This window comes from Tachypleus tridentatus, chromosome 4, assembly GCF_004210375.1.
Source record: "Tachypleus tridentatus isolate NWPU-2018 chromosome 4, ASM421037v1, whole genome shotgun sequence".
NCBI classification, from domain to species: Eukaryota; Metazoa; Arthropoda; class Merostomata; order Xiphosura; family Limulidae; genus Tachypleus; species Tachypleus tridentatus.
Window position 1 is genome coordinate 63,470,091 of NC_134828.1, and position 12,182 is coordinate 63,482,272.

At 32.6% G+C, this 12,182-nt stretch overlaps 1 protein-coding gene across 1 annotated transcript in view; it reads left to right on the plus strand.

Annotated features, from left to right (window-relative positions):
• The window catches only part of LOC143249275 (glutamate receptor ionotropic, NMDA 3A-like), a 263,119-nt gene that overhangs the window by 245,181 nt on the left and 5,756 nt on the right, over nt 1-12,182 (plus strand). Inside the window, exons 5-8 of the mRNA XM_076498833.1 lie at nt 114-270; nt 3,226-3,522; nt 6,331-6,450; nt 7,237-7,310. Coding sequence (XP_076354948.1) covers nt 114-270; nt 3,226-3,522; nt 6,331-6,450; nt 7,237-7,310 — 648 coding nt within the window. The remainder of the gene's footprint in view (nt 1-113; nt 271-3,225; nt 3,523-6,330; nt 6,451-7,236; nt 7,311-12,182) is intronic.

Genomic DNA, 12,182 nt, shown 5'->3' on the forward strand with positions numbered 1-12,182 from the left:
TTTTTAATATTCGTCACTTCAAAGAAAAAGCATTTTTGTAATTTAATAAGTTTTAGAATAAAACATCGAAAATTTATATCACAAAACTAAGTTGACTCTATATGTTTTTTATCTCAAATCAGAAATGGTGAACTCGATGTATTAATTGGAGATACCGCAGTCCTTGATTATTTTCGTGGTAACGAACCGGGATGTAACCTACATCTTTTAGGAGACCCAATCTTCGATGATGCCTATGCAATCGGTATGCAAAAGGGATTTCCTTTGAAGGTAATTTTTGAAGTTTTTAATTTTACTGAAAACTAAAGGCACGAAACTACACTGAAACATATCTTTAACAATGGGTTCATGTTGTTTTTAATGCAAAGCTACACAATTGGCTTTATGCACTCTCTTCATCACAAGAAATTGAATACTAGATTTGAGCGCTGTAAGTTCGTAAGTTTACTTCTGGTTTCAGCAACGAGTGATTATAAAAGTCTTATTCAACAATTAATAATTAACAGTGTCTTAAATGAGCAACTAGTAAAAGTTGTAGAACAATTAAAGAGTCTTAATAAAAATAGGTGGTTGGTAATATTTTTTGAGCAGTAAGTAATTAAAAGCGTCTTGCCAAAAATAGGTAAGTGATAAAATTTTGTTGAACACTTAGTAATTTATAACGCCTTACCAAAAATTGGTGACTGCCAAAATTTTGTTCAACAATAAGTAACTCAGTGTCTTACCAAAAATGGGTGACTGGTAATATGGGGTAATTTGTAACATCTTAACTGTAATAAGGCATGGTAACGTTCCAAGCTTTCAATAAAAGATACAGAAATGTCTCTTAGTAATAATTTAAATCTATTTTATCTGATCTTTTGAGCAAAGCAGTATTTAATCGTTACCCAATAATTGGCGTAATGATAGCCAACAACTAAATACAATAACAGTGCAGTTGTTATGGCGTGGACGCCTTTTTCAAGCCAACGAAATATGGTTATAATTAAAGTACTTATAATCAGACATTAGTATTAGGTCTATTTATATGCAAAAAATGTTCGCTCTTCTATGTAAAGTGTTTTCTCAGCCCAAACGAGCCGTTTTTTGCATATAAATTTCTCAACAAGTGGGTTTCTCGTCATCACTGATTATTAGGTCTATTACATATATAACACTGCATTCTGCATATAAATTCTCAGGGTTTTGAAGAATTAAAATAATGTGTAATAATAATACATACCGTTCCATTGTCGACAACACGTTTCACTCAATCCAGAGCTCATCACTATACATACCGTGTCCATTGTCGACAACACGTTTCACTCAATCCAGAGCTCATCGAGCTATCTGGGACGCAACAAATACGGCAGTTGTTAGTATATCATGCCTTATCATCGAGCCATCTGGGACGCAACAAATACAGCAGTTGTTAGTATATCATGCCTTATCATCAAGCCATCTGGGACGCAACAAATACAGCAGTTGTTAGTATGTCATGCCTTAATAACGACTCTGATATTATCATTAAAACACAGATGTCCTTTAATGGGTCAACATTAACCCTACATTCGTGGTTCGATTCCTCGCGTTGAAAAGTGAGCGTAGCCACTTTCATATCTTTGAACTAGAAGAACAACAACACACACAAAATCTCTAAAAATGTTTTATCCAACTCTACAATAGCTTGATATTAAAATATCTTGAAGTTTCTGTTTGTGGCATATCTGAATAATCCCAAATGTTTTACCAACAAGAAAAACAATCCGATATTCAATGTGCCTGTACATTCCCTTAAGAATATTTAAAAAGTTGCATAAAGATCAGCATTAATCAGAATTTGTTTGTTTTGAACTTCACACAAAACTACACGAGGGTTATCTGTGCTAGTCGTCCCTAATGTAGCAGTGTGAGACTAGAGGGAAGGCAACTAGTCATCACCACCAATCGCTAACTCTTGGGCTACTCTTTTACCAACGAATAGTGGGATTTACAATCACATTATAACGCCCCCACGGCTGAAAGTAGGGCATGTTTTGTGCGACGGGGATTCGAACCCGCGACCCTCAAATCACGATTGAAGTGCCTTAATCACCTGGCCATGCCGGGCCATTAATCAGAAGCAAAAATACATATAAATAAAAATATCTTTCTAAGTATAAATCTTGACTAGTGGTTACTCCTACTGACCCCTCCCACCACTGGCAGAATAATACGTTACGGACTTACAATGCTAGAAATTGGGTTTCGATACTCGAGGGGACAGAGTACGGATAGCCCATTGTATGGCTTTGTGCTTACTTTCAAACAAACTCCTACTGACATAAATAGCATCCTTGCTCGTGTGATTTCTGACTAATGTTATTCATAATTACATAAATAGAAGAAGCTTTCTCCTTGTGAATTTTGACCTGGATTCATCCTACTTTAATGAACCATGACTTAAACATTTCCGATCTATACTGTGGTTCCCTACAAAATTTCCTCACCTAAAAACTGTTTTTCTCCACATTTTACTGTTTTGTTTGTTCGTTTTTCAAATTACGTGATACATCATTTGCATACCTGTAGTTTTATAATTTTCAGTGTTTTCTTTATTTTTATACTCTACTGCTGTCTCTTCATTATTTACTGTATATGTATCATTGCTTTATTCCATCCAACTATGACTCTAACTTTTCTGCGAGTCACTATTAGGCTTAGTGTTCTGTGGCAAGACTCCAAGTTTTGCTTCAAAGGTAATCCGTTACATGTTCCGTAGACAGTGAGTGTGTGAGAGCGCGCGCGTGTTAGCATTCATTACCCAGAATTGGCTGACTTGATTACCATAATTTATGGTATGTTAACTGGAAAACGTTCAACGACATACTTTGGTTTTTTTTTTAGGACTTTTGTCTGGGAAGAGAGTAAAACACCCTGAAATAGGCACATTTCCAATTTTTTTAAAAATAACCTTTTGGCTTTTAATTCAAAGACATAACTGCTTAATAATCAGTTAAATAACCCAGTTTTGCCTTCCACAAAACAGAATATTGAATTACCATCCAATGACGTCATCACTGGAGATTTAACAACAAACGAAGCAAGACAAAGGAGCAGTATTTAACTTTGTTTTTTATACTGTTTTTGCTTCTTTAACAAGTACCCTTAGCTAATTAATATAAAGTGTTAGACTTATAAATAAATACCCTACTTTCGTAAGACCACATCTTTGTAAAATACAAAATCTCCTTATTCCCTCTATAGGATGCAATTTCTGACTTGATTCTTCGTTACAATGAGTTTGGATACATTGATCAACTTCAGCAGAAATGGTATGGTAGAGTGCCTTGCTTTGGATCCTCAGTCCACAGTCCAACCAAGCCCATGGGTCTCAGTATCAGAGCTGTAGCTGGAGTCTTCATTATGCTATTAGTAGGTCTTCTTGTTGGCATTTGTATCTTATTGATGGAACATCTTGTGTTTCGATATGTACTACCCAAACTGAGAGAAGGACCTGAGGATGCAATTTGGAGAAGTCCTAATCTCATGTTTCTTAGCCAGGTAACTAGCAATATCTTCTTAATATAAAGATTCATTTTAAAAGCTCTGAAACAAAATGGCAAATACAGTATGTTGATTCAAACATTTAAGTGTTTTCAATAGTAATCAAAGATCATGTGATATATTTAGTACTTTAAAACTAAGAGAATCAATAATTATTACTGATGTGATCATTTTATCTTCGAAACAAATTATTGTCTAATTTCATGTTAACTTTTGTATATCTTATAAAACAATCAAATAAAGAAAAGGTATTTTAAATCAACTACCATGTAAAGACAAAATGTCTGAGGTGTTCCTATTTTCGCCACTACATACTCTAGAAGTATAACTTCTAAGATAAGTTTGTGTACTTAAAAGAGACATTTTCTTTAAAACAATTAACAGAAATAGTAGTAATCAAAATATCATAAGTATTACTATCAATCCTACTAATTACTTCTGGGGTCCCATATGCATTCTATAGAGAAAGTGAGTGATTTCCAAAAACGTTTTGTTTGGTCAGTTCTTTACATCAAGGCCAAAAATGCATTACTCAATATGACACACAATGGATCTCCATCTGTAGTAAATCGTGTTAAAAAAAATGGTAATTTGTATCGTTTCTCAAGTTTCATCCATACATTTAAAACAATTTTAGATGTTGAAAAGATACTATATAAACTATAGAATATTTTATACACCAACCAGTCTTTATTATGGGAAAAATAAACGTCTTACTGATGAAGGAAACTCTACCTGTCGAAAAGAGTAAGACTTTACACGTTATTTCGTCTTTGTAATGCGATTTATCAACTTATTTGATTATTCACGTTTTTTAATTCTCATGCATAAACAAGCTAATAGATGGCAGAATGGTCAACATAAATCTCGAAAGAGTGTAATATTATTCATTAACTTTAATGGAAGCTGACCCAGAGAAATAAGTTTCATAAAGCCTCACACGATAACGTTGAATAAGACGTTACATAAACCAACATGGACTTAGTAAGTTTAAAGGAATGAGTTTCATTTTAGTTCTATTTTCATACTTGTATACCTAATATATAAGTCAGTAAGTATGGTAAAGAATAAATATGAATAGAACCAAAACGTTGAGTGCAGTTTTACGCGTGATCGTACATCAGAACACTAAACCGATGACTATTTAGTTTTATTTGATCTCGTACTTTGTTTAGTTGATTAATATCAAAACAGTTTAACAAAATAAATACATCTTGCCTCTTCAACCATGAGAGCTGGAAACATAAAACAAAAATAATGTAATTTAGAAAAGAAAAACTAACGTATTTCTTTCCGATTCAAAAACGTGTTGTTGTTTTTTTCAGTTGTAAATGAATGTAGAATAGTTAAATTAATAGTGAAGTGAAACAAAGAATTACATTCGAGGTTCAATTCTTTGCGGTGAACACAACAGACAGCTCAATATGGATTTGCTATAAAACAATCAAACTTTTCAAGTCAATAACATTATGTAACATCCATAGTTTCCAAGCCAAGTTTGTACTTCTAACATTCTTCACAGCTTTATTTTGCCATCAAATGATACAAACAAATAACCCATAATAAGTTTTTCTTTAGCATTTATATACATGCATACATATATTATCATCATAACATTGGTACGTTTTATATTAAACGACAGTTGTTCGAAGACAAAGAGAAGTTTATTTTGGTCAAAATATGAAATGTCATGATATATATATACAACGTGTTTGAACAAATTTGCTTCCACTAAATGCGTAGTGTTATTTGATTTAGTAATTTATGGTAAATGATAACTATTATGGCTCAAGGGTTAGCATCGTTTGACTAAAGAAGATTAATGAATTTGTTGCTTAAGATTATTTGCTGGAAGTATCTCGGTTTGATAATACAAAGCTTTTGTACTTTAGATGACTCCAGTACTAAACTTTGTCAAACATATATATCTATACATGTATATATATATATATTTACATGCATGATGAGAAAATATAAAGTTAGTTTCGAACAAACACCTGCAACATTAAGCACAATATCAGTGTTTCTATGGTAATTTTAAGGTGTCTATGATCAAGTAAGATTTACTATAATATGGTGTATTAAAATCCACAACATCAGTACGAAAACATTTTATTATAATAACATTTTGTGTTTTGATAGTAGTTATGGTGTCCTCAAAAGGCTTAAATGTTTTTTCTTAGTTTAAAATTCGTTTATGCTCTAAGAAAAGTGTGAATAATCTCCTAGTGGTATGATATAAATGAGTGTTTAATGTAGGTATTATTAATGTATTTATTTTTTAATTTGATGTTTTATGATTGTTTGGTTGTTGAATAACAAGAGAATTTACAGCAATTATTTCATTACTTAATAGGTTAAAAAAAAGTATATATGTGTGTAAGTGCTGCCATCTCTTAAGGTGTTAAGCAACATACTTCATTTAGAAACTTTTAGTAACATTGAAAATACGAATAGTCGTTTGTGATATTGTTATTTCCTAATGCGATGTTTTACAATAATAACTATTTCATGTCAGACACAACTTTTTAATATATCACTTATAGCGTTCTTAGTTTAACTAAAACAATGACAATTTGAAGAAAATGTTTCTTTGTAATTACTTGATGTAATTCAAGATGTTTGTACAAAAGCAACAGTACGAGAGCAAAACCTACCATAATTTTACTGAATTTATCATAAATCCACAAATTTTCTTAGAGGCGAGATAATGGGCTTAGAACTAATTGAACTTTAGCTTTTAGCAAAATAATACTTGCAAACTAATTTGAACACTGTATAAATCGGCCAATCTCTTGAATTCAGAAATTATATCGATTCATCAACACTGTGGAGCTTGTGTCCCCACACCATTCAGCCAAAGAAATCGCCAGCAACCTTCGAGAAGGTCAGATCTTTAGTCTGTTCCAGAAGAGCGTGAAAAGAGTAAGTGTTACATCAAATCAGATCGAGTTCTAAGTAATCTGAACACATCAGTTTGTGTGCATTTCTGACGAACATTGGATAAGTTTAAAAAATTGTTACATATTCAGAAGGAGTTTCCAACATGAGAGAGACAATTAGTGAAACCATTTATTGTCCAATTAACTTTGCTGTAAAAGATTACTGTTTCAATGTAAACAGTTATGATGTTTTGCTTTACATCGAAAACTGCTAAATGATATTAAATCGCTTTCCATGAAATTACAAGAACACAAAAGAAAAAATAAGTTCTCGCCAATATTTTTAGAGTGTAACTGTCCAGATGGCATCTGTAATAAGATATATCAATAACTTTTATTTATTTTAACTGCCTAATATCTCAACCGGCTCTTTAGAAAGTTTTCCTGAAAAGTCATAAATGTCAGTTTTAGGCCACTTTGTGTTTATTTTTAGTGATAAATGGATCGCTTTTCATACGGGTCTCGTTTGTTTTTGTTTTAATTCTAGGTAATCAATCATTAATCATTGTTTTGGAGATAGATCTCTGAATGTACTTGAAAACATACATTTCTCGTGACATATGTGATGTCGGTAAACACTTAAATCTCGTGAACGAAGTTTATAAATCACACATTTACCACTAGAAGAATTTTTATTGGCTAAATATGAGACATTATAAAGCACTTCAAAACACTAATTTTTCTCAAGTTTTGAATGAACAAAATGTGTAATAGTGCTCCACAAATATATGGCTATTCTCTAATAGCAAATTTATATCTTTATCTCCAGAAAGCAAAAGAAGACTTAAGAAGGAGAAAAAGTAAATCTCAGTTTTCCGGAGTCATCCAAGAAATCAGGAATGTGTAAGCATCATAACTCATTGAACAACTAAACACTTTGATATTTATGTATAAAGTGAATTTTTTACTGTTATAGCGTAAACATGCAACATGGGTTAACTGCGTTCTGTTCACTGCGGGGAATTGAGCCCCGGATTTCAGCGTTGTAAATTGTTAAACTTATCGCTGACACATTGGTGGGTAGCAAATGAGCTAAAAACAAAATTAGGTAAAAATTCAGGTAAATGACCAAATGTATTTCGAAACGATGCTTTTTATCAAATCTTAAGATGTTCACTTATTCTTAGACAAATTTATTAATCTTATGAACTTAGCTGTATTTATGTTATCTGTACTGTATTTGTATATACAAGGTAGATCTTATTGAAGTAATTTATTCTAATATCCATCTTAATACGTAGTAATATTTTTTTGTTGTCTTACTGTTATTTTCTTATCATAACATTTTGTTCTCATATTCTGAACAATTTGTTTACTCGTTTTCTTATCAAATTCAGCTAAATCTTGAAAAGTAAATTACAAATTGTAATCCCCTTTGCTGTTTCCTATATAATGTTGATCCACCATTTATCTGTGATATAACTGTCTAGGACTGTGCAGGATGTTTGTAAATGCATTTGCTACATTGCATCTATAATTTTTTTTAATTTCTTCCTGCAAATGAAATTACTTTATTATTATATAAAAAGAAATAATTATGAACACGCACGTGCGATACGGAATCAGAAGTCACAAACAACTGGTATTATTTGTTTGTTTGATTTTGCGTAAAGATATACGAAAGCCATTTGTGCTCTTGGTCCCTAGTTTTGAAGTGATGAACTAAAAAGAAAGAAGATAGCCAAAATTACGCTACGCTAACTTAAGTGTTTCTCTTGTTAAACTAAATAGTAAGATTTTGACCGTTACTCTTATAATGCACCCACTGTCCCAACGTACGGAACATGACTTCGTTTTGTCCGTAACGGGACGCAAACCACAGAATCAAATCCGCAATCCAGCACGCTAATCACTGGGTCGTGCTTACCCCACGAGGATCAGCATGGCCAGGTGGTTAAGGCACTCGACTCGTAATCTGAGAGTCACGGGTTCAAATCCCCGTCACACCAAACATGCTCGCCTTTTCAGCCGTTGGGAAATAATAGTGTGATGGTCAATCCCACTATTCGTTGGTGAAATAGTAATCCAAGAGTTGGCGGTGGGTGGTGATGACTATCTGCCTTCTTTCTAGGATTACGTTGCTACATTAGGGACGGCTTACATCATAACAGCAAATGCAAAAGAGAAGTTAATTATTTTGTATGCGAGCTATTTCATGCTTCTGTTCAGTTTGTCAATATATATTGTCCAATACTATTACAAACGTCCTGTATTACACCATACAATTAAACCAGATTGTCTGATCGCCTTTCGACTTTAATTTTTTGCATAAATCTCTACAGTCTTAAAGTGTTCGAATCGGAATTTTTGTAAAACCATGATTTGGGTGTTCAGTCTTCTTAGTAACACATTTCGAGTAATAACACGCCCATTAAGACCACGTTGTGCTTGTAAGTTCTTATTGTTCTCGAGATGACACCCACAGCTAAACTTTAAGCAAAACACATGTCCTTAAATACTTAACATCACATTTGGAAAGTTTCTGTTTTCTACTTCGACTCCTATTACTAGTATTGTCACTTCCACGCCTCCTCTTCAGAGCCCTGTATACGTCCAATAATAAATCAGAATATCGCCACAGTTTGATTTATACACACTTTTAATTTCAAATTTCAGTTATGGATGACATAGATCGTCATGCTACTGTTAATGGGAATAATAGAACTGCCTGTACATGTATAGCCATTCTGGTTAGGTGGAATATGATTGATCACAGTATGAATTATCAGCACCTAAACGTATCCTGGTGCCGTTCATTTTTACACGAAAAAGCGGAGATATTCCTATAACATTTGACCTTTTAGCTTTTTTTCCTTTCATTATTTCCAATAGTTTGTATGTTTTTCTGAACATTCGACATCAGCAAGAGTCTTCAGTACGAAAAGTTGGTTTGTAATCCAACTGATGTTTTATTTTTAAACTTGTAATTTATGCCTTGTTTATTGTTATTATTAATTTTGTCTTAGTATCATAGAAATATTTACTGTTTATAAAAGAAAACTGTTAAATCTCATTATGTTTAAACCTAAGGATATAAACAGTATTAATTTAGTTAAGTATTAAACACAAACATATATATTATTCATGAAGAAAGCAAACGTTTCCCACTAACTTATCTCTGATGGTAAATATGTCATCTGCTGCACTCGCTTCGAATTATTAATGGACGTATTTATTCCGCTTTGGTCATTTTAGCTTCACAACATATTTCTGAATTTCAATTCATTTTGTTTGTATGTTTTCTCCAATTAACAGTTCCATAAGAATCATTACAACATGTCGGTGAGTTTCAAAATAATTTTTAGTTTTCTGGTGGATAACTATATGAGAGTATCCACAACATATTTATATATTTGTATTTTTTAGAGTAATAATTACGTGAGGATTCTCATAATATCTCTTGTTGCAGTCGTTTAACTTTTCAGTGAATAATTAAACAATAATCCACACTACAAGTACAAAGGTTTCAATTTCTTTTTAACTATTATATGGAAATTCCGACCCTCTTTCAGAATCTATTATAGTTAAATAATAAATATTACATTCTAAAACTGAGCAAATAGTTTAGTCGTATCTTTCACTTTTTAACTCTCAGTAACTGAGATTCGAAATGAAAAATCAGTAAGTCTTCTTATTATATAAATTAGTTTTGTTTTAAGTGGTTTTGTTGGTTTTTCACCAGCTGGATTAGAAAATACCTCAAGTTTACTTGAAACAGTGGAATCCAATGTACCTTTATATGGAAAATTATATTGGATTTCTTTTGTAATTATTTTTAATTTGAAACAACCTTCCCTTCAAACCCTCAAGCATATATCAAAATCATGATACTGTGTCCGAATTTAGGGAAACATTAGAAGTGACCGATCTTATTTTGAATTTTGGTTACAGTTATTAGCAAACCTTTAGAAATATCAAAGGTCCCATTCGTAACTAAGTAACATGAATTCTGTGACAGACAGGACTGTACAACTTCCGTCGCCCCCTAGTGGCTCAGGTGTAAGTTTGCAGGTTTGTGATGCTAAAATTGATTTCAACAATTATGGGCACAGCACAGATAGTTCGTTGTATAGCTATGCTCTTAACAAGAACTGAATAAAAAACCACACCAAACAACGTTCGTTTTACAAAGTAGTTTTGAAGCCCACCAAATATTATATATACGGAAAAGAAAACTGTTTTACTTTCTGTTTATATTGTTTATTGCCACCCCAATGGCTCAACGATCAGTCTGAAAGCTTATAATGCTAAATATCTCGGTTCATTACTAAACATATGAATCTAGTTTACTCATTACACATACAATGTGCATACTTATTATTTTCTGCACAATAAGAAATGGCAAATGTTTGTTTTATCGTGAACATTATGTACTTCTAGAACAGGTATGTAAAAATATTTCATTCACCAATTTTGCCTAATTTTGATGCTAAGAGCCAGGTAAAGATTTCTAGAAATTTTGTAGTACCTCAAATATTTGTCTAGCAATTAAAAATACGGTGCAAGTATCCTTTCCTTGTTGGAATGAATGGGAAAACAAAAGTTTAGTGTTCGCAATTTTGCAAAGTTTAATCGCCTAGAACGTGAAATCTTCTTTAATTAGTATTCAAAATAGCTTGCGTTTCGTCATTATTCACTGGGTTTCTATACTCGTGGTGAGAAGAGCACAAACAACCCATTGTGTATCTTTGTGCTTAACTTCAAATAAACGGAAAAGTTTCTACAGTTACTATCGCATAGCTCACAATTAAAGTTTTATCTGGCGCCAGTGCTGCTTTAAACTCTTTCTCATACATTCTTAAGTAAAGGTTACGCACTTCGCAGTCTCATATAATCTACTTTGATGTCGTAATATTATCAATACCCTGATCTGCATATTATATATATATTATATATATATATATATTAAAATATAATGATTACAGTGTAAATGTGTTTGATTCATGTAACCCACAGAAATACGTAAGAACCGTTTAATATTTAGGATGGTAAAAAAAATATTTTGCATCACTCACGTTTTCGCACTTTTCTTTGTTTCTGTCATTTTTTTACGAGATTTTACACTGTGGAAGTGGCAGAACTAGTGTAAAACGATTATACACATTCTGGTGTAACCTGTTTCATATTTCATTGATACGTCTTTATTAACAAACCACCCGAGATAAACATATTACAGTAGATTGTCAACAAATACATGGCAAATATGAAAATGATTTATGAGAAAGTAAACTTAAATTTAAAGATAACGCTGCTAATTTAATTGACAAAACATGGTCAAAGACTCTGTTTCTTGTTTAATATTTGATTGTTTCCCTCTGGCCTAGATCGACATCATTGTGGCATAGAGTGCACAAGGAATTGAATGTAAGCAGAAGTGAGTTTGTAATTCTGCACTCGGGTTAGATTAGGGCTTCCTGTAGTTCCCAGGTGCGTCTCAGTTTCCTTCCTTGCAATTTGTTACCTATTATATTCCGTCAATCTTTCGATAGGGTTGAGATCCGAACTGTTGTCTGGTCACCATAGCGTCTATATCCATTTTTATGAAGATAGTCCTTCACCTGAAACAATGAAATAAAACCACGTAGAGTAAAATGTTCTCTTTATTTGAAATGTAGTGTCTAGAGTGTATGAATATTACTAACATTTGTAGTCCTGTGGCACGGAGCAGAGACATTCTGGAATGTGTACTGGTCATTTCCATTGAAGGGATCTCTA